This window comes from Gasterosteus aculeatus, chromosome 11, assembly GCF_964276395.1.
Source record: "Gasterosteus aculeatus chromosome 11, fGasAcu3.hap1.1, whole genome shotgun sequence".
Classification (NCBI taxonomy): domain Eukaryota; kingdom Metazoa; phylum Chordata; class Actinopteri; order Perciformes; family Gasterosteidae; genus Gasterosteus; species Gasterosteus aculeatus.
The window spans coordinates 7,258,487-7,282,091 of record NC_135699.1 but is presented as its reverse complement, the minus strand read 5'-3'; the positions used below and the strand labels follow the sequence as shown (position 1 = coordinate 7,282,091).

The window sequence follows — 23,605 nt, the reverse complement described above, 5'->3', positions numbered from 1 at the left end:
TCTCTCTTGTCGATAAATCCAACAAACAGCTGAAAACCTACAGTCGATGTATACATACATGCTCTGGAATCTATTTACTGCTGTGCACCCTGAGTCCAATACTCTCAGTACTACAGCCGAGGAAACCGGCAATGTGCTGTGTGCGTTGTGTTATTTGTGAGGCACACAACCATACTTCATACAGACTTACCTTCAGCTGGGTGGCGTAGTGTCCCAGTTTGATTTTTAGCAGGAAGCCGTCCTCTCCCACCTGGTGCTCGGCCTTGTTCTGCAGCTCCTGGATCAGACTGTCCAGCAGCCGTTTGGCCTTGAACTCCTCCTGCGGGTTCTCCAAGTCTATGGCATCCCTGATAGCACGCACGTACACAAAGCACACAGACACACACAATTGAGATAATTGGAAACGTGCATGAACAAACGCACGTGGGTGATAGACTACCATTAAGATGTTAAATATATCAAACAAAGAGCAGCTGTCCAAATGCCAGTTCATGTTCGAACATACATGTGAGCATAACTTATCAGAACTAGACACACACACACACACACACACACACACACACACACACACACACACACACACACACACACACACTTGTTTGTTCTGCAGAACAACTCACCAGAGCTGGCCCTCTATCCATTGGGACAGATAATGTCGCACCTCAATGGGGAAATGCTGACCGTACAGCGACTGCATCTGGTGCAGAGCATCTCCCTGGAGCTGCTGGGCCTGGATCCACACTGCCATCTTCAACGCCCTAGAGTTAAGAAAAATATTTTAAAAAGGGGTCGTCGTCAACGAAGAAAACAAATCAAGCAAAAGTATTAAGCAAGAGTCATTTGCAGAATGAGTGTGTGAGCTGGCCTTCGTCGTGAACGTCAAGTTTCGCTTGATTGAAAAAAACAAACCTACATCGGACAGATGCCTCTGGTTTTCCTCTAAAGGTGGAGCGCTGAGCCGTACTGGTTAAGCCAGTTATTTCTGCGAACATGTTTGGAGCTGAAACAGTCTCCTCCGGGGAGCTAACAGCGCCATTGTCAACCATGAGTTGGGTCACTGCTGCTTGTTTCCAGTCAACACTCCCACTCAGCCTTCTCAAAAAGTGGCACAGTCACTGTCAGTAAAAGATGAGTGATATGAGTACGCTGGAAGTTTGTGGTGCACGTATGTGTGCGTGTATTTGTAGGAGCTTGCGGTGTCAGTGGTTCTTCTTGCCAGTCTGTGCCAGTGCGTATTGAATCGAAACAAAAGAGACCTCCGCGTATTCTCTTCACGTGTGCTTCCCTTATCACAACTTTAGTTTCCAATATCCGCAGTGCATTCTCCATGCTGTTTCTGCTAAACTTTGAGAAAGAAGAAGAGACAAAAAAAGAAAAGAAAAAAGAAAGACTGTTTAAAAATGTAGGAGGATCCCATGACGTGCACAAATAACTTTTAGTCAGCCAATGATAATAAATAAATCAATCACTTTTTTTATCCCAGCTCCAATCGCCGCTCGTACCGGTGCTCAGGTGAGGGCTTGTTCGTGTCTCCAGGCGGGCCGAGATCAGAAAGATAACTCCACTCCTTACGGTATTTGCCCCTGCAGACACTAATCCTGTAAGCCTGTGACAATGCTGACGCTCTTATATCTCAGTGAGAGCCTCCTGACCTTTGATCCTTCCGGCTCATCCTTATCCCACCCCCGGAGAGACTTCGGGAAGAAGACGCATTCATGCTTCTGACCACCGACACCTCAAGCTCGGATCCATAGAATCCGCAGACGGATAATGTATGGTTAGCATGTTTGTGGAGAGAAGATGCTCACTATTCGCTTTTTAAATCTTGATGATGTTCACATTGCACCTGACCTGATTGTTGAAGCAAGCGATGTGCATAGATTTGTATTTATCTTGCTGGTGAGGTTCAACATATTGTTACATTTTAAAAAGCAAGTAAAAGGCCTTGAGTCCAATGAGTGACATGTTTTATCTTCGAGGGCATCAGCCCTCGTACCGTCAGCTGATTGGGTGAAGGAACCGAACAGGAAGAGCGTTAAACCCTTTTCTGCCACCTCTTTCTGTGACATCCACCCTGCGCTACCCAAACAGCACGGCATGCTGGGAGCTCAAGCTTTCCAACGTGTGTCTGCTGTGCTGCGAAAAAATAAACTAAAATGTCAGCGCCACGAACCGGTTGTTTACGAGTCCGTCTGTCCCTTTAACGGCCTCTTTAAGGCAGAGGGCTGCGGGCGCCGTGTGCCTGCGTTCTCACCGGCGACTGGGGAAGGAGATGCTTCCCAGCAGGCGTTTCACTCAGACTGCATCCAAACTGCCCCGGCACGAGCCCCAGATATGCTGCGGGCACCGAGACGGCTCCCTTTTCGCTGTCCTCTCTTTACAAGAAACATGGCTTATTTCTTCCCCCCCCCATCTTCATTGCTAACTTCACTGCTGACTTTACAACCGAAGGAAATGCGCCTTACCTCTCGCCTTCAGCTCCGTGTTATCATGTAACAGCAGGAAATTCGAACAAGGAGCACCGCAAACCTTAAACAGACACACAGACAGAGGGAGAGAAACAGAGAGAGAGAGAGAAAGCAAAAGGAGGAAGTGAGTCAAGCTTCGGTGCTTCTGAGGAAGCTGTGTTTTTTCACAAGGACCTGAGCATTAACGAAAAAAGCGGTGAGGAGAGAGGACGAGAGTGCGGCGATTTGTCTTCACTGCAGTAGCTTTGGACACGTCGTTCCCGAAGCTTAAAAGGGAACAGAGTCTCTCTTAGTGATGTTATGTTCTCAGTGATTCTCCGATTACAACTAAAACAGCCGGCGAGATGTTAGAGAGGCCGAGAAAGCATTTTGAAGAGGGAACGCATGAGTGATATTCCCACTGTCTTACCATTATTTAAAAAATAAAAAAAAGGTTATATAATTTTTTTTATTTGCTAGGCTGATGAAGACAGCAGAAATAAAACAGGTTGACTGGTTCAATTTTAACTCAGCCGCTGTCCTTTTTTTGCTCTCAGAAAGAAATAGTGGGCTTAGTCCGATCAAGAGGCCTTAAAAGTCTCCTGGCAGCAGCTTTAGGCTTTGAACCGCAGACGGGCCGCGGCCCCGTCGCCGGGTAGCACGCGGGGCCACAGCCTCTGAAGTAGGGCTTATCGGGATCCAGAACACTCTCATTGTCTGCTGGACCGGAGACGGAGAACAGCAGGAGGCCACATGCCGGCTCGGACTAATATGTAACTTATCTCTATTTCCACATCTGGACCCATCGCTCCTCGGCCCACGTAGATTCCCTTCCAGTTGAGAACGATGTGAATGGTAATTGCCTGACCTATGACCTCTTCAGCAAGGTCCGCATGCCCTGCTCACCCGAGCCCCGCCGCCCCCTCGGCCTCCCGCTGAATGTCCTCCCTTCATCAGCGATCGATAAGTCATGTGTCTCGATGCAAAACACCCTGTGGTCCGTTTTCAGGCCGAAGTTTGTGGCGTTACATGTCGATCACAACACGGCGTTTCTTTCATTTTCCACTTCTGTATTTATAAACACACAGACTGCACTCATCCTCGCACATATTTGAAATGTACTTTGGCTCGCCCTTTAAAAAAAAAGATTGCTGGTTCCTCTTTCATCTTTTCTTTGGCGTTCTTTTCCAACAGACAGAGAGACCGTGGCAACATCGCCAAAGCCCTTTTACAACCCACGCAAGCTTTATGTCGTACATTCTGAATTTACTGCTAGCAGAGTTACTTCTACTCGTCCCTCCATCAATTGTTGCGTAGTATCCGTCTCCGAGGGTTCATGGTCTCAAATTATAAATCATCGCATCAAAAGGAATTTGTAAATCATTGGTCAGAGCTTTATTAGGTGTGATATTATGATTCCACTCACTCTCTCGCCCCCTAACATTGGCACGGAGGCGAGGAACGACTACTGCGGTTTTCTTTTTCACCCACGGTGCAGAAATGGTGGCATATTTATGAGTTGAGAATGGCTGGATGAGAAATCGGGAGGATGGGTTCCAGCGAGCGTTACACAACTGCTTAAAACAAACAAATCAAAATGTCTCCACCAACGGTTGTACAGGCTTCTCCATAAAGCATCAGAGAACCTTTCTGATTACTTCTCTCACGTAAAAACCTTAAATAATAAGACGGGCTTAAGGGAAGGTTAATGCCATTTCGGTGCCACAAAAGCTCCCACCGATCCATAAGCTCAATGCTTTATGATTAATAACAATAATCCAGGACTTGTCTTATCAGTCAACAAAATCAACATGCAGCCTTTAATGCAGCTTACTTATGACATTTTGTGCTGGTCACAAATTCTGTTCTGACGATTGTTTTAAACGACTTAAGAGGCTCGGCAAGGACACAACAAGTCAATTTATTGTCCTTTACAAGGTTTAAATCAAGATTGGAAATTGTGATAAACAATAACACCCTGGACCAGGTTTGACTGACTGAGAAACAGACTTTTGTCATCAGCGCCTGCAGCGAATGCAATAGAATTTTTTTCTTTTTTTAAACATTAAATTCCACCAGCTTTTCTATGACTCAATCAATGGGAAATAAAAAAAAAAGTCCCTCTCGCGCTTCATGAGGAGGAGTTCACACAGTGAATCTGCTTTTTCAGCCAAAGCACTGAATGGTTTGTTCTGCCAAAGAGCATTTGGGACATTGTGAGCCGCAAAACAAGCGAGAGCAAACAATCTAAGTTGCAGATGTCCTGCTCCTCCTCCTCCTCCTCCTCCACCTCCACCTCATGAGACCAGATCCTCTTCTCCACTGGATCACCTTCCTCAGGTACGGGTCTCTGCAGGTTCCGCGTGTGCGTCCAGATGGCCGGAACATGAACTAAGCGCAGTGCAACACAAAGTTGTGTCACCCACTCCTTCCTCTGAGGAAAAACTGTGCCATGCATCAACGTAAGCGCTTCCTGTTAGGAAACTCAAGTTCCACCCACAATGCAGAGCGACCTCAGCGCCAGAGTTTATGCAACACAATATATATATATATATATATATATATATATATATATTTCAAGGTGATCTCTTTCAAGCCTGTCAAATAATCCCCCCAGAGGACCTGAAATAGACAATCACAGTATTTTGTCATTTTGATGCGACGCACAAGTCGGTCCACGCTGATGTATTCCTGCCGTGCCGACATGAAGTGAAACCAACAATGGGCACTTGGGAGACGCAGTAAAGATTATTCTGTAGTTCTGTAATGCGTCATTGGTGTGTTTTATTGGGGCGCTGTGACTTATTGGAGAGAGTCTGTTTTAGTCTGAACCCGTTGCTGTTGACAGCCAAACGACACAAAACACCTCAAAGCAAACAGCAAGAAAAACAGCATTCAGAGGGGGGGGGGGTAGTCCAATAAGGCATGAGTTTGGCATTACATAATAATCCAGTTTACTCAGGTTTCAAGCAAAGGTTCACCGCCCTCCTGAGTTTACTGTCCCCTTCCACATCGCTCCATTCACCATTTCCCCCAAATTGGTCTTTTTTTGTTTCTCCACGAATGGCACGGCAGATACCGAAGACAAGCCGTTTGCTGATGGACGGATGGTTCTGCGTCACTACGGGCAACCTGGCAGGAGGTGATTTGGTGACATGATGCCGTGTCAACTGACTCATTCAACATGTCGGATGAGATGGATCGATGGACGTGTGCAGGCGGTCCGTTCCCTCGTTGGCTTCAGAGTTTATCACCTGACATGCTCAAATTCCAATTCGATTTAAAAGGAAACTATCAATAGTTACACAATAATGTCACTTCAGACGGATAGTACACATCCCTAAAATGTCACTCAGAGATAACCAGGACATTCTGATGTACTACTCCTAAACTAAAGCCTCTCAAAACGCCATACATGAGCCAATTTCCCTCAAAATCTCCATCGCAAGACTACATCTGGTCAACTTCATGTTAGAATTAAAAAGGAAACTATGAATAGTTACACAGTATTTCCTCTTAAGGCAGAAAGTACACATCCCCAAGGTGTCATCCAGGGATAAGCAGGACATTCTGATGTACCATTCCAAAGCTTCCAAGCTTATTTTGGAAAGAGGTTTGCAGAGAGACAAAAAGATGGAACAAAGCAAACGCATATTGGAGCCTCTCAGGAAAGATGGACAGCAGCGCGGTAAAAACTGCTGATAGTCACAGTCTGGTGAATTCTTAAATAAACAACAAACATCTGTCAGCTGTGACTTCCTCAGTCTCCCTTTGCCCTTCGTCTCTTCCACAGTCCAGCTGCTCCACAACAGAGGCTACGCGTTATCACACCACGATTAATAAGTAACATCCCGTTTGTTGAACTGCAAGGCCTGTGAACTGCATGTGGCGTCTACAGTAACCTTTGCCACACACGTCCTCATCGGGGGGGAGGAAAACATACACAAACCTCAAGTGTAGAAACCACCAAATGTTGAAATGCAACAGAGCGGTCGGTCGGTCCGTACGAGGGATGCGCGAGTGCAGCCAGGCCAAGCACAAGCCTCACCACGTCACCGGCACGCACCCCGGCCCTCCGCTCTCCTGCACGCAGACGACACGGGCCGGACAGGTCCCATCGTGTCACGTCAGCGACCTTTTCCAGCAGAACGACGGCACAAGAGCCCAATCGCTGTTGTGCATCGTCTCCAGAATGGAAACGGAATTGTACTCCGGTGGTCATTTCAATCCAGAGAGACGTGTTGAAATTTGAACAATGCTTTATTATAACAGGTATAATATGATATTGCAAGTTGTTTGGGGCTTTTTTAACGTTTGCCTGCCCCAATGCGATTGGTTTACGGTAACGACACCCACGTCTGATACTACCCGCCCCCGCCCCTATTCAGCTGGCCGTGCACCCCCAGGGAGAGAGGAGGCCACCAGGGAACGGCACAGCCTGTCCAGTCTTCCTGACTGAATTTCCACCCAAGCTTCATATAAAGGTTTGATAAACCTTGCAATACAGATTGATGATTGATGATGTTGAGGGGAAAAGAGTTCCTATGCTGCTAGTGCTTTTCATAGCAAACAAGTCCAGCGTAATATTCAAACACGGGGATTGCATTTAAATCCGGCCTTGTCGTCAACTTTCACAGAGTAGTGCCGTGGCATCTACGTTTGTGTTAGTTTGTGTTTTCTCTCTCTCACACACACACACACACACTCCTCATTCCAATCAGATCAATTGGAGATCCGTGGCAGGGGTCCAGAGGCTTTGGTACCAGCTGCTATTCATTTCTGCAGACCCGATACAATCCGGGATTCAAAACCCGAAACCGAAAGGAGAGCTTTGGGATTTGTTGCACCTCCTCCTACTACAAACATGCGTCAGACATACAGAAATCGACTAAAGGTCAGACAAATGTGAGTGGGGATGCACAAAAAACAAAAACAACCCAAGAATGATAATAAGGAGAAGGAGAAGAGGAAGAAGACATGGGAGAGCTGTTGTGACAGAGGAGCACATGACCAGGAGCAGAAAGGACGGACGACTACAAAAGGGTGGTTGTGCGGCCCAACCTGCCCTGAGGTCCTGTTTGCTGCGCTCCAACCCACATCCCATCACGCTGTCACCATGAGGAAGGTTGCTCATTAGCTCAGTAAAGGGCCTCTGTGTGTGTGTGTCCTTTGACTGGATATGAGAGACTAAAGGTGATGGGCTCCTCCCATCAGCCACACCCGTCCAACCCGACAGGACACAAGAGACTGTGCTGCTGGCAACCATCATTCCAACAACGAGACGGTGTGTCCACACTTGACTGGTGCCGTATAGACATTTTAACAATTAAAACCCTTTTAAGAAACTGCGATGTAAGAAGTCAAATTAGCAGGTCTATATATTAGTATGAGAGTATAACAGCTAAAGGAAATCTCTACAGGCACCAGTTAGAAAAAAAAAATGTACAAATGAAAAATTAACCACGTAAAAAGGCTCTTTTATGGGAAGAGAAAATCGGCCTGCAGCCAAAGTATAATCTGTTAAGAGTTTATGGTCTTACTGTGTTGTTAAGTCTGAGTACTGAACAGATATGTTGTTATTAATTCCCGGTAAAGGCCCGAAGGGCAGTCGAGGTAAAAAGACTGTCTCCTGTTTTGTTTGTTGGGCCACGCCTTACCTTTAAATAAGTTTATTTATTTTTTCTAAAGAACAAAGAAATCAACAATATAAAAATAACTCCCTGACGCGGTCAATTTGACGGAATAAGAAACCGCTGCTATCGGTTCTCCACAGCTGGATTTCTGCCTTTTCGTAGTGTGCTTTCCAGACACGATCCATTCAGACTGAAAGGCCGACGGTAATTGTATCAAGAAGAAAGACAAGCCTGCACATGCCCCCCGGTCGCCAGTTACCCGCCGCGCCGCAGCCAGGACGAGCCACCATGAACAAGAGGAGGAGATGGGAACGGCGTTAAGACAGCCCACAATTGGAAGAAACTCCCTGCGGGCATTCCACAGATGTGTGGATGCTCAACCTAAAGGCTTCCAAAACACACACACAGCCCAGTAAACTTCAAATTGGAGTAACTCTTGGGTAAATTCTGGCGTTTTGATTTCTGGAAATCATCTCTGTGTGGTTTTACAGTCCCCAAGGCATGAAAGCCTTTGCTCTTGAGTAACAAGGGCCAAAATGATTACTAATAGGAAGCGCACACACGAGAGGGCATATCCTCACCGATTAAGCAAATAAATCTTTTATCAAATCAAAGCTGGCAGCGCGTTCCTGAGAGAAAACAGCGTTGTTGCACGAAGGTTTACAGTAGCCCCCTGGGGAGGTGAGACCTTTACTTTTATTATGGTGCGATGGATTAATATTTCTGGGGGACACAAGGGTGGGAGGGGGAGAAGGCAAAGAGACACATTGAAGTGAGAGGGAAGTTGGTTTTCACGAGTACAATAATAAAAATGGGACAAGAAAAGGACAATAAGCAATAATAAATGAAGGCTTTAAGCAGTAAAGGGAAAGCAGAGGTCGGAATTGGCCAAGAAGCGACCGAGGAGCCAAATAGACCAAATGGATTACGCTGAATGGAATGAGATTGCGTTATGTTTTTATGATCCTTGGATCCTTTTTTTTTTTTTGTTCAACCCAATACTGGTTTTACACCGCCTTCTACTTTAAAGAGGAAAATAAGACGTTTTTACCGGAAATCAAGAAGAAGAAGTTGGACGGAGCGCAGATACTCGGGTCAAACTGAAACTGAAAAAAAAATAAAAATAAAAGGAAACACACCATCACCAGACACCTCCGTCACAGATGTGAACAGATGCAGCGCCTGCTTTGCTCCAACTCTGCAAGATGGAGCAGCGGTTAGCGGGAAGCGAGGTCCTTCGGGGAGTCCGGAACGGGCTGCAGGTGACAGCCCGTCCAGGTCGGACTTCGTGCAAAATTACATTCGCCGGGCCTTTTTTTTGGTAACACGCCGGTGGCCTTTTGCGACCCGGTGAGAGCAGCGGCCTATTTAAAAAGGAGCTGACAGTACAGCGGAGCGACAGGCTGCCATATCTTTTCATATATATATGAAAAACTAGCATACAGGAACAAAAGCCCCTTTCCACTCCAGCCAGGGCTCAGCGAGCCAATGTCTTTGTTTGCCCAGCTCACGCTCTCCAGCACATCTGGACAGAACGCCGGAGAGCCAGTCGAGGTATTTGAGGTGTGTTTGCCGAAAGGAATCCGTTTGCAGCTTTGAAGTTCTTTCGCGCGCGAGACCGGATCCGTTGCTGGTTCCAGTGCTTCACAGACGTCACGTCGCACAGTTGCCGTATGGTTACCGGTGCGAGGCGGGGAAGTTGTGCCGTGGGCAAAAAAACTGGGAAGAAGCACAGCAACCCTCAAGCAGGGAACGTTTGACCCGACGACGACATTTGGACCAGTAATCAGTGGATTTAAACAAAAGACTGAAGAAAACGCTTAAAATCTAAAAAGTTTAGAGTATTATTCTGAATGAAAACACTTTCAAGTAATGACTAAATCAACTAAAGAATTCTTTAGAGCAAAACAACAACTAGTCAACTAATCGGTCGGAGCAGGGGAGCCCTATCAGTAACCTGCATGGTTTTGCATACGGTAAATAGATATCTGTTAAAAGGTACAAAAATAAACAGCCACCACTGACTGTGTGTGTGTGTGTGTGTGTGTGTGTACACAGCAGCAGATGCAGAGATGCACACCGGTGACACGAGCAAACAGCTGAGCTCCGCTGCGTTGTCACCTTCCTCCAAATGGACTGCAGTGATTTCTATCCGGACCCCTGTGAGCGTGTTTTGCCCCAAGAAACTACAGATAGCACCATTTTATTTATAACACAAGACTTTCCTGTTTACTTGCTGCAGATCTTATGTCACCCCGCAGAGTTGTGAGAGTCGCTCGAGATAAGTATCATTGGTAGTTTGTTTTTTTTCCCCCCCATAAAAAGAAGGGCCCAAAAATCAGAGAGTCCTTGAATGCACCAAAAAGAGAATTAGAATTGCATTAGCTCACGCAGATGTTTTAATTAGCCAAAAACAAAATTAAGAACGAATCGCTGCCAAGAAGCAGCTTTCTTTTTTAAAAGTAGCTTCAAGTCGTACAAAACTTACTTACTTGGAGCAACAGACAGGAAATGACCTGCATTATTTCCAAAATGTCACGCAGACAGTTCACTGTCGCTTTTCACACCACACATGAATTGTGGGACCAGAATAAAACGTACTCCAACCGCGTTGCGGATGAAGTGTCGTGCGTCACATTATTTTAAGCACTTCCTTCTTTCTTATCTGCCTGCGTCGCCGAGCGCAGCTTTTTACTACTTATTTTTTAACAATATCATTAAATGTGGACACGGCCCGAAGCTCAACCTTTCCAGTGTGGGAATCAGGAATCAAGAACTACCAAGTGTTATAAAGCAGGCGTCGTCGAGCTATGCAGGTCTTTGTTGCATAAAAACTGCCACAATCCTCTTTAAAGAGGGACATTACTCATTAACACAGTGGCTTCTGTGCGGCTCGGCCAGACACGAGGCACGTCGTCAATCTGCCAACACATTCCTCCTTGTGTCCAACATGCAAACCGGGGGGGGAAACAAGACACCAGCAGTTCCGCCAAACGTCTCCAGCAATAACAGAAATAAATAAAAACATCGGGCCACCAAACAAAGACGCTCCACTGTCCGAAGAGGCCTGAGGGCGAGGAAGAAAAGCGCTCTTTAATAATTTAATAATAATCAGATGAGATCCAGTCGAATGAGATGTGTGCCCGCTGAGGGCACGGGGGTTAAATGTTGCACCCTTTCTCCCCCGAAGTCGACCCCGTCGTCTGCTCCCACCGACCTTTGGCAGCACGCCGGTTTTAAACCCCTGCTGTGTCATCTCTACGGGATCTCTAAGGCATGCGAAAACCGGGGTTAGACAAACTACTTATTTTAGCGATAGAACGCCCAGAGTTACCGCCTTATTCATCTGATCGTAAATAGTCTGTATATGAATTTATTATATGCCGGAGCACGAAATGTAAACTGTTAAACAACCACAATCGTTGTGAAAACTAGCTTTGAACCACAGCAGATGTATTAATAAAGCCATATTTTTACTCAATTAGTTGTAATAAATTCTAAAGCTGAAGGTTTTTTCATCTGAAGCGATGTGGCGTCACATTCCTTTAGAACCGTTTGTCTGGACCGTCACCTGCTGGAAGTGTCCTTTTCTGGTCAATCACTCAATGACCAGAAAAAAAGAAAAACACATTTGACGTGCGTCTGAAGAGGAACGAGAGCGAGCGACTGTTTGTCAAACCGCAAGGTCACCGATACGTTTGTCCTTTCTCTGAAGAAAAAAGCGCAGGTCTGATGTCAGTATTCTGGTCGGCCGAATCACAGCAGAATCATACAGATTTGTTTATCTTCTTCATCATCAGACCTCCCTGTCAGTCCCCCCCCCCTCCTTCCTCTCTGCTATTACTGGCATTGTTGTCTTCCCAAACAGTGCGTTAAATGCCATCTGACAAGTGAATAAACAGAGTTGGGGCCCCTGAGGTCTAACTGGGGGCCGGGAGCTGGGGATGCCCCAGCCGGTCAATGACGAGTTGTGTGGTGAGGCGCCACATGAGCGTGTTTACTTATCCCCCCCGCCCCCCCCCCCGCCCTTACAGAATAAAGAGAGGGGATTTTCAGAAGCTGCTACGGTTTCATTATTTTCTGTTGTTTGAAATCAGGAGGAAATGAAACTCCGAAGTAAATCTCAAATCATTGCTGGCACAGGATTGAGTAAGTAAGCCGGCACATGCAGGGATGAGATTGGGGATTCTATATTGCATACATGCTCAAAACACGTTTGTTACACTATAGAAAACGTATTTGTCTTAAAATCTTTTATTGGGCAAGTGTATGTTTATATATATATTTTTTATTTCAAAAGCTAGGAAGAAAGACGACTAACAGTAAAGACAGGACTACCATATTCACAGAAACATGTAGATATTACATAGCTTTCTAAAAAGTACAGAAGACCAATATTAGAATTTTAAATAAACAACAAACATACAATTCAGGCATTTGGTTGAACAGCGCATGTACATACATACATGGACTTGATGTGAGCAGCATGTGAAGGTTAGTCAAGAATCCCCTTTGTGAGACGCGAGGCTCCCGGGGGCCGAACGGACGCGGCTCAAGCGGCTGAATTGTCGAGCTCGGCCGACACCCTGATGGTTATCTCAGATGCGGCGGACAGCGAGACGCGTAGAGAGAGGCTCTCTATGCGTAGAGGCGGACAAATAGACGCTTGTTCCTTCAGCTGGAATGAAAGGGTGTGCTGCTAAATGAGTTTACCGGCGCTGATGACTTAACCTTTACATGCGATTGGATAAGTCGGCCTTCCCTTTAACGAGGTTAACTCGGAGAATTCTACTCAAAAGTTACGCACAATTCATTTGTGTTCGAGTGCCCGAACTCGGTTAGGCATCGTCTCAAGGTCGTCTTACCCTTTTCCTCCTTCAGTGACACACCCTCCCTCTTTGTGACCTCTACGTTTGCACTTGAAGAAGCCTTTTGCTATGAGGGTCAAGGAGACAGAGTAAACGTCGCTGGCTTTTTGGCAAGATTGTCCGACGTTTGTTATCTGAACGACTTCCAGCCAACTCATCACATTTTGCTTCTCAATCAATCGTGTAATCCTGCCGCACTGCAGACCCACCTACTTATTGCCCATTTCTAGTTTTAGTTTGGTTCTCCTCTGTTGCTTTATATACATATATATAAAAAATGAGCTGTGCTTAGCATGCTGGACATTAATGTTGCAGCAAAAAAGGATTTGCTATTTAAACATTTAGTGGAGTAAAGTCTATCTGAGCTGAGAATCATTGTGTGGTAATTCAAGCTTTGTGGGCCCGTGCACCGCTCTAATACAGCTGATAAAGCGCCTTTAATCGAATCTCCTGCAGCTTCTCTAAATGTAACCCCCCCCGGCCCCTCCCCTTTCATTGGGGCGATCCTCCTCTTCTCTTTTTCGTCTTTCCTCCATCGGCGCTCTTGTAAAGACCAGTGCGAGAGCGACTTTTGAGAGCTCCGCCCTTTGATATTCCACCCCCCCCCACACACACACACACACACACACACACACACACACAGTCACCGGAGCCCCCTCCTCTGCGCTGTTGCTCCAGTTACCACGTCTCCCCTCCCTCCATGGCGAGCTCAAGGCCTTTAGTAAAGGTTAACTTCACCTTTACCCCACAGAGGTGATCCATTGTTGAAACTCCCAACAATGTATTGTTTCTTTTGCTATAGAAATCAATATTTCGACTCAATCACTTATATTATATAATATATATTATTTAATATTCTGACTTTGTTTTTAGGCAATTAGAGCTGAAATGGTGGCATCCATGTAGCTGGACGGAAAGTTGATCGCTGCAATAAACTTTATACTGCCGAGGTTTTTAAAGAAAACGGTCTCGATCCGCAGAGCTTGCTTTTATGCATCTTTATCTGAAATAGTGATCGTAAACTGACGTCGGGGTATCTGGGAGCCGGCCAACGAATGACCCGCGAGCCCTGCCGACCAATGAGAGAGCAGAGGGAGGGCCTCAGGGTCTCGGGCCAAAGGGCCAAACCAGGGGGCCCCGAATTAGCGGTCCATCACTTATTATCACATAGGTCAACACAGCTATGGCTCCACAGTCCAGATAACACATTATAACCCCCCCCCCACACACACACACACACACACACACTACGTGGACAGACGGGGGGGAAAAAATAATAACAAGGCTCTCATCTCGAGCACATTAAAAACAAAGGCATCAGCCGTATGTTGCTGCATGCCCGGTAGCGTCTGGGTGATTATCGTAGCGGCACAGGGATAATCCGGATAAGCTGAGCATGCACACTGAAGTGCCACAGAGTGCCACAGCCTCCCCCCCCGCCCCCACTCCCGTCCCGCCCTGCGTGAGACGATTCCCTAGATCACGGCACATTTACAAGAAAAGAGGAAGAAGAGCGGAACGGAGAGGAGGGTCTTCAATCATCTTTTGCCCGAAACAAAAGGTTGTTTTGAGTGCAGACATACAGGGAGGGGAATTGAAGCCTTGCATGTCAAAAGATGCTTTGTCCTCGAAGTGGCTTTTTGAGTTAAGTTGATGAAGGAACGTGAAAATGTCCGCAAGTAAATGAAGGGAACATAGAGCTTAGAACAAGAGACTAATGAGGTTGGCTGAACCATGTACTGTATTTGAACAACATACAGCAAAGCGCACACCTCAGACACACTATTGCGCGCAGCATAAGAAGCACATCGTGAGCGCACAACGCTCCGTAACTCCAAACAAGCAACACACACACACAGCAGTCCGACACGTCACCGTGTCCATAAAAGCAGATCCTCTTTCTCCCACGGGGCGATTGAATACATGTCGTGACAATAAGATATTTCACAAAACGAAAAAGAGTCAATAACCTGAGAGAGTGGACACAAACAAGATTACTGGACGCTGTCCCCTCGGGTTTCTGTCCTTTATCTGGAACAACGTGAGCTTATCCCTGTTTTCTGTTATATTTCTGCGAGCAGAACTTCAGGGAGCGTAATCCAGCCAGATGTGGCAACGCGCGGCGTGTGAGTCACGAACACGACACACGGCCGCGCATCTCCATCAACACTTTGACGTCATCAAAGACCTATTGACCTATTTGTGAGTGACTGTGCGCGCTGAAAGACGGCGCTTTGACACGTTTGCACTCAGACACACACGTTAGGCGAAAAAAAAAGAAGAGAAAAGGCGAGTAGGTCTTAAACTTTGATCGCATTATAAACGGATACTTTTCTTTTTGCGGAAAGCAAAGGGTCAGCCTTTTGTGGTTCTGTGTGCATGTGTGCGTGTGTGTGTGTGTGTGGGGCTGGCTGGCTGGCGGATATGTGTTGTGCACCTCGTTAGGGCGCGGATGAGCTCACAGGATCAATACGGAAGGACAAGCCCACAAATACAAACAAACACTGACTTGGCCGTATGTGGAGCCTGTGCCACCAGCAGCACGCGGGGGACGGATGGACAACCTTTCCCACCTTTGTAAAAGAAAAGAGAAAGTCAGACACTCCTGAAGCAACAATAGAGAGAGCAGGAAGGAGAGCGCTTATTCAATCCATCAGCTCCGTTTCTACAATCCGGCCCACTTTAATCCAAAATACAACCAGATATAAATGAAATATACAAGCGTCAATAATTAATTGACGTTTTTTTCCTCCTAACAATAATCTTGCACAGATGTGAGCGCTTTCCCCAGACACAAGGGAGCAGCCGTGACCCGAATCTGGTCGACGTGCAGACCTGCTCCACACAGACACACAAGGGTCTGGTCTTATCGCAGTGCAAACAATTAAGCTAAATCTTTTATGTTTTCCCTCCCGCGTGCACACATGTGCTGCGTCTCCGCGGCCCGTTGTGAAACATCAGGGGACATTATGTCATTCACTGGCTGCATGTTTTGCATTTGTAGAACATCACCCTGCTTTCTATGAGCTAGCCGTTGCCATCACAACAGACATCCAGTACCTTGGAGCGTTATCGGGTCTTTCTGGTGTTAAAATAACAAATAGTCCTGTTGGCCAGGAGCAGTTTGTAAATCTGGCCTTTGGTAGTTTGTTAATGGCCACGGTGAAGCATGTTGCTCTCCAGCCTCAAAATACAGACCGAGTCAAGTTGTATTTGAGGATATTACAGTCAGCTGATATGATTGATGTGTTTATGACAGCCGTCAATTGTCTGTCCATTCAGAAAATACTGTTGAATTACATGTTGGAAGTGAACTTAAAAATTCTATCATTTGCAATTAGGTTTGTCAACTAGTGAGAATTTTACAGGGTAATAATTAAACTATAAATATCCAATATTGCGGTTGCCATTCGTTGTCAACAAAATAACTTTTCCTGTTTCGAACGGTTTGTTATTTTATTGCCTTTACCACTCGTCTTGCTTGGAAATCCCCAAATCACCATCTCAGTTGGCTTGGCCTCAAGATGTGATGTTTTTATGTGTTGAAAAATGAAAATTCGCACTCAGAGCATTGGAATGACCATTCCACAAGGAAGCAACATCGAGTTTCATATTTCCACCATCAATTTTATTTATTTATCCATTTTGGTTTGTTGGCTTTATTTTTATGTGCTTTTCATCTTCACCTTTAACGGATTTCCACATACACCAAAAATGAAAATACTTCTTACTGATACTCATTCCTGTATGTCATATTGCGCATTCAAATCAATAAAGCATATGTGAAAAAATAACGGTCTGTTCTTATTAGGTGCTCTAATGGCTGATAAGGTGTTATCAGACTCTATGGCAGATCCAGCAATCTACCATATTAACGCCTGTGATGCGTTATAAACATATTTACAATGTCTTACTATCTACTTTTTTCTGTTTTGCGGTTGCGAGCCGATAAATGGTCATAAAGATCTATGATATCACTACGTGATAAAAAGGCTTTCATAAAGACTTTAAGGCCAAGTGTCATAAAGCGTCATGATCGACACAGGGAACAGCGTTATTTATAATGCGTTAAACGTGTCCAGCTACATGGGGACAACCGGCCCTCTAACAGGCTCGTTCCCGTCTGCTTCCTCGACACCTGCGGCGACGGATACGGTTACCTCGGCGCCTCGGGTTCCATCCAGATCGGCTGGCCTCATCAAAAGGACGAATGTCGGGGTGTGAACATGACCCGAATGAGGAGGAGGAGGATACACATCACGCCCCAGTGAGGGCAGTTAGACGACCGCCAGGTTCTAATGAGCTGAAACAATAAGCTGGACCATCGCGGCGGTGAGAATTCACCAACAAAAAAACAACATAGAAAAAGCAAATCTCAACACTGCTACAGTTTGCGCGTATTGTGTTACTTCATAATAGACGTTGGCTTAAAATAGCAGCCGAGGGTCCAGCAGATTCCCGTCGGCGTTACGTGGAGAAATGCCGAGTTGACAGTATCGCAATCTTAATCCATTTCAAGAGCTTATGGTTACCGCTCTTTTCCTGTCACTAAGCTGGAGCCTTTGCTGCACCCAGAGGACGTTCTCCCTGCTGGCTGTTGGCGTACTGCGCGGTGCAGGAAGACACTATTTTTATACGGCCGGGGTACTGTGCATGCCCCTCACACGTGTGACACACACCGTCGGATGGCCGCGCCACTTCACGGAGCTTCCTCGGTCGCCCTGGTGGCTGATAAAAGAACCGGCTTCCGAAGTAGGGCAGCAGGTCTGACTACACGAGGTCGCGACCTGCTAAGTGAATGGAGTGGGTGTGAAAAGAGAAACTAAACTGGCCAGTGTGCAAACCGAGTTTAAAAAAAGAAAACCTGGCTAAACCTAAACCTAAACTAAAACAGAAGTAGGCATATTCCTGTGTCTACAGGCGTCTTTTGCACGCCACGGTCTATGAAACGACTGTAAAGAAGCCATAAACGGATGAGGCTTAAATGGTTTATCTGAAGATCACAATTGAGAAATGCAGCTGACAGAGAAAAAAATGCTTTGTTATCTAGAATTGATTTTTTCTACGGAGAGAAAACAAAAGCTTATTTCCTCCTCTTCGTTCAAATGTCAAATTAAATGGTCAAACAGATAGTGATGACTTGGTCATGTGATTAACAGGAGTACATTTCGTCCATCTAAAAGATAATACAACTAAATCTGATCTTTTAATTATTTTTAAGAGACAACCTTTTCTTTTCTCCTGAAAACTAATTATTATATTGTACTCTCAAGATAAAAATATTAAAAATGGTGTGGAATCCTGTCCGTTTAGGGCGTACTCAATAAACAAACAAGGCTTCTATCCCACTTTTTCCCATCCAAGGCTTCACATGATACAATTTCCCTTAAGGGCAAAGATGAAGCCATTCATTCATATATAATTCATGAATGGGAGAGATAACGCATGACACGGGGCCCAGATGCACTACTAAAACATAAAAGAGATTGTGCAGCCAAATGTTACAAAACCACCGTGACAAAAATCAGAAATCAGTCATGATGAAAAATCTCTATGTTTAAATATCTTGCAAAAGCACCAATGCGAAATCAATTTTTTGGTGTATTTTTGCCCTCCTCTGAAGTGAACAGTCTTTTTATCCTGCTCTCATTAAATGGAACCGTTTAACTCAAGCACATACGAAACCATGACGCTGAGCGAGCGCTCCGATGGCCGTCTGAGAGCAGAGACACTTCTCTCCCCAAACTGCTCTGGCGGAATCCAAAAAGCACAAGAAAACATGGGGGCAACTCGCCAGCAGCTCTCCCCGGCCCGCTCTCGGCTAACCTCAGGGTATCGTTGCCCAACCGGGCGGCGGGAGTCTGCTGCTGAGGCGTGACACAACGACACTTGGGTACTGGGCAGGACGTGTGCCAGGATCAGGGCCTGAATTGCCCGTTGGCAGTGTGGAGACCAGATTGATGCAAAGTAGCTTCTTGACCCGGATGAGCGTACACACGGCGTTATCACGGGGACAGAAAGCCACAGCTATTTTTCTTCTGCTGTGTGTTTAGGGCTTGGTGCTCTCGGGTGGCCCGGACTTCTGACTTACACAATGTCTTTGGCAATTCAAGGCTAAATGTGTGACTTCCTTTATGAGCTTTTCTTGTTGCGTTACTTGATAATGGGTGTTGTGGTGGTTCTCAGTGTCTGGAAGGATTCACTGTCCTCCTCCTCCTCACCGAGGGCACAGAAAAAAAGAAAGACGGACAAAGAGAGCGATAGACAGGAGAAACCCTGCAGAGGTATCGAGAAGATGGAAATTGACACATGACAGCGAGTAGCAGTCATGGGACGGGCCCGCCCGCCTGCCCCCCCCCACTGCCCGCCATGGATGCCGACAATCCGCCACGCTATTTGACAGATGGAGCAGAGCGCCGCATGGCCTGGACCGGGCTGAGAGCTCGCAGGTCACGTGACATGCGGATTAGCGCTAGCCCGACGGAAAGGGGGGAGGAGGGTCAGGGTGCGCGGTTCCAAAGCAAACGGTTCTTCCCGTTGTCTTTCGGCTGTCCTCCTCCTCCTCCTCTCAGACCGAGGAAAGGCTTCATGCTTAAGGACACTCGCTAGGGCCTAAGTGAGTCTGACACCTATGACTCGTGGCTCAGTCAGATCCAAACCGCTGCTCTAATCGGCTCACTTCCAGCTACTCATGATGTCCATGCTGATGTCACGTCTCTAGTGCTTCACAATTACAAACCCCCCCCCCCCCCGGTCCCCTCTGTCTCATCCTCCTTCTCCTGCTGCTGCTCCCCCAGCATCTGGGTCTCTCAGGGACACAGCGTGCCAACTGATTTATGTCCGACCAGCATGCCGTGTTCCCAAAACACCCCCCGATTAACCTGGAAAAACCCCGGCCTCGCTTCCTCTGTCGCCCGAGCACCACGGCGACAGAGGGAGCGAAAAAAAGGCTGACATTCACTTTTGGATTTCTGCAGATCACGGTTGGACTGGAAGGTTTTATAGCGAGAGAGGAGGTATTGAGAAAGAAGGTGGAGTGAGGACCGGCTTTCCAAATTAGGGATGAGCAATTAACCGTTACGTTTTTTGTTTTTTTTCCCAAGGTGGCAACACAGCCCTGTGTGCTCTACAAACAGTCAGCACGCTGGTTAAAGGCGATGTGAAAATACAATTTTACATGAAATATTGCTGCACAGCGACCTGGCCTGCACATCATATCCTACAGACTTGGTGACGCGTATTTGTTTGGTACAGATTATTTGAATACGTTTGATGAATAAAAATGAGAATTGTGTCGAACCATTAACATTCCATCCAGCACCGCAACCGGTATCACGGTTCAACGATTAATCAATTACATTTGTTTCCGCCCAAAACTGTTCAGCTCCAGTTGAAATTGCTTTACGCCAAATAAAGGGGATAATCAACCTCTGAAAGACACACAACTGATTAGAAATGGAGCAATTTTGAAATCACAAAATGAAGATCGTCATTTAATTGACTAATTTCAGCACAGCTAAACAACACAGACGGCAAACATCCAATCCCCGTTGCTGTGCTCATCCAAAGTCTTTGCACAGCAACCTCAACGGGGGACATCATCACAGCGGCCAGAGGACATTATCACTCACATAATCCTCCATTAGGAGCAGCAGGGGGCCAATGAGGGTGGTTTGTCCAAAAAGGAAAAGAAGTCACATCGGTGCAACTCCGCACCCAGCAAGCAGCTTAATGATAACGGGATGAATGGATGGCAGAGGCCAGGCTGGCAGGTCGAGCGTGCACAAGCGCCATTGTTTTTTTTATTTTTTATTAAGGAGCTGTGTTTAACAGTTTGCTGTGGGTTAACCCTCATGAACCATCACTTCACGTTTTTTTTTTTCCTTCTTCAAACCACATGTCAGCAGCAAGCCGATGAAAAGCAACAACGCGTCGTCTGTTTGACGGCATCGCTCAGTTGGGGGCGGAGGGGGTTTGGCGCAGACCCCATCACGATTACTCCTGCTCTGTTCACACTCTCCTCCTTTTACGTTGAGGTTTCAACTTTCCTCACAGCACACACATGAAAACAGCTGGTATTTATAGCAGTGCGCTCCAGAAAAGGGCATTTATTCTTCTCAAGACCTTCTTTATTTGAGTCATTCTAGACAGAACAGTACAAAGACTGTGTGTGTGTGTGTGTGTGTGTGTGTGTGTGTGTGTGTGTGTGTGTGTGTGTGTGTGTGTGTGTGTGTGTGTGTGTGTGTGTGGCACTTGTACTGTGTATAGCCACCTTTCTTTTTTTGGAAAGCTCACATATTACCAGACCGCAGCTTGTATGCATGCAGTGTTGACCCTCGAGGTTTGCTTCTAGTTTGTGACGTCAGTCAATAGTCTGCACGAAGACATCAGACAGGACAAGTGTCCTCGACTAGTCTCCTGGACTAAGGCAACCCGACTTCTCTGCCTGAAACATGAGGTCAAGTCAATTAAAACGTGACGAAACCAAATCTCTCCGTCGGCTTGTAAAACTCCTGAAGCATTGAATAAATAAAAATCTTTAGGGTCCAATTTCCACGTCATCAAGATAAAACCATTTCCACCAGAACGAAACACAAATATGTGAATTACACAATTTGATTTTCTTTTTCGGATCACTAAAACACTTTTAGAGTGCGCGGAAGGGCACGTGGGGACGGGGACGGGAACTGGGTGGTGGCTCAAGCAGCGTTCGCGTTCCCTTCAACCGAACCAACCAGCAAGTGGCCGAAGCGTCTCAAGTACTTTTTTGCTGCGTTTGGGTTTAAATTCCGCACATATTCAAAAGCCACAACGCGGGGTGCGTGTGTGTTTTGCTATAATTATTACGCCAGTTGTGCTTCCTAAACCCTATAAAAAAAAGTTGTGTTATTTTTGCCGTTTCAAACGGGTTTAACGCGCTGCCGTTTGGTCCCAGAAGCAAATGCGTTTCCATTAAGACGTCGCACCCGAGGGCGCAGATCACCCGCACGGGAACGCGACTCTGCGGCGAACCTCGGCCGCAGGAGATTTAACGCCTTAACGTTGGATTCTCTCCTCCTGATAAAGAAATAAAAACAACTTCAGTTTTCGGTTGTTGTTTTTTTTTTAACAAACAACTCTACCACAGTGTCAGCGAGTCGGTCCGTGTGGTGCCGTTTAAAACACCGCTCACACGGCCACGAGCTGCGCTTAAAACTCGCTGTGGAGCCCACGGCGGGGACGTGCCTGTTGATCCAAACCACGAAGAAGAAGAAGACGAAGAAGAAGAAGTCCAGTCGAAGTGGTTGCACGCTTTGTTTACATAGACGCGCTGTCACAGTATTGTCTCGGTCGACGGGACGGGGACGTTCGAGACACGCTTAAAAAAAACAAAAGACACGGCGGTGACCAACTCACCTCTCCGCGATAGAGCGACGGGACACTCGCTGTCCTTGTTGTCCCACCGGGCGAGGAGACGTGGACAACAACCTTCAGCGGGCAGCTCTCGGTCCGTCAGCCGGGTCGCGTTAGTTTCCCACAGTTCGCCTGACACCTCTCTCTCTCTCTCTCTCTCTCTCTATCTATCTCTCTCTCTCTCTCTCTGTCAACCCGCCCACTTCCGGCGGTTCTTGAGCGTGTGTGAGGGGCATCGCGGCTTGTTGTTATCAGCTCAAACGTCACGTATTATGTGTTATTTCCCCGAATGTATCTGATTATTGTTTTTGTATTTTGTTGTATTTTTTGCGCATTGTATTTTAAACCCGACAGAGTGTGCATGAGTGTTAGTAATAAAACTGTTTTGATTATTATGGACTCTTTTATTTTATTTTTTTATTTTTAAACTATTTCGTCGTACACGACCGTAATTGACGTTACCTAGTACTAAAACCCATGAGCTTTGTTATAAACGAAGTAATAAACTCACTATAACAACAACAACAACAACACTAGCGGTACTAACATGTCGTGGCTGCGCGTCATCAGACCCGCTCTAACTTTCCTGTGACTCGCTGCGATCAAAGCTGAGAGCTGCTGCACAGCAACGAGCGGCCCGGTTGATTCGATCAAGTCTGATCCACTGTACATTCACGCGACTCTGTTTCCCTCAGTGTGGAGGACAGCGACGCCTCCTGGCTCAAATCCATTTGAACTATATAGTTCTCTTTTTTTAAGATCACACAAAATCGGGGCATTGACAGAGGAGGACATTTATTTGGTTTCTCGACCTTTTGTAGTTGCACACAAACTTCCCCTATAGTTTCCACAGAGAGAGACAAAGATCAGAGAGCAACGTGCAAAATGCATACTGCTGCATGACACAAAAACAAAATGTTAATTAAAAAGCAAACAAGACATTGTGTGAACGTGTCATTTATTGGTGTTCATCTAAATGCTCATTTGAAGCATCCATTACATGATCCATTGTGTGTCTATTTCCAAAATAGTTTGTAGTGATGCTGAAAACTGGAACAATATTTTGTGCAATTATTAATCTGCACGATTAATGTTAATAAGTAATTGTGCAACTTGTTAATTACTTGTTGCTTGATAAAAAACACAACACATTATAATATAAATGCAAGTATGCCTCAAAGTTGTACCCAACTGTATTACTGTTTTTTCTAGAGGTGGTGGACCCGCTGTCTGAGGAGAAGGCCGCAAAAGAAATAAATGAAAA

The 23,605-nt window shown here is 46.1% G+C and overlaps 1 protein-coding gene across 6 annotated transcripts in view; it reads right to left on the bottom strand.

The window, feature by feature from the left end:
• stat5a (signal transducer and activator of transcription 5a) overlaps window positions 1–22,544 on the bottom strand; it is a 33,866-nt gene extending 11,322 nt beyond the window's left edge. For 2 of the 6 annotated variants that reach the window (XM_078083556.1, XM_078083552.1), the window contains exons 1-3: window positions 22,345–22,538; window positions 621–758; window positions 191–347 (exon numbers count right to left, since the gene is read on the bottom strand). In XM_078083556.1, the coding sequence (XP_077939682.1) occupies window positions 191–347; window positions 621–748 (285 nt within the window). In that variant the 5' untranslated portion in view covers window positions 749–758; window positions 22,345–22,538. Of the gene's footprint in view, window positions 1–190; window positions 348–620; window positions 759–1,256; window positions 1,345–1,469; window positions 1,584–1,652; window positions 1,770–2,465; window positions 2,530–15,457; window positions 15,522–22,344 lie in introns of those variants that run through there. The other 4 variants (XM_078083554.1, XM_078083555.1, XM_078083553.1 and 1 more) reach the window with 4 other exon arrangements.
• Window positions 22,545–23,605: the final 1,061 nt, after the last annotated feature.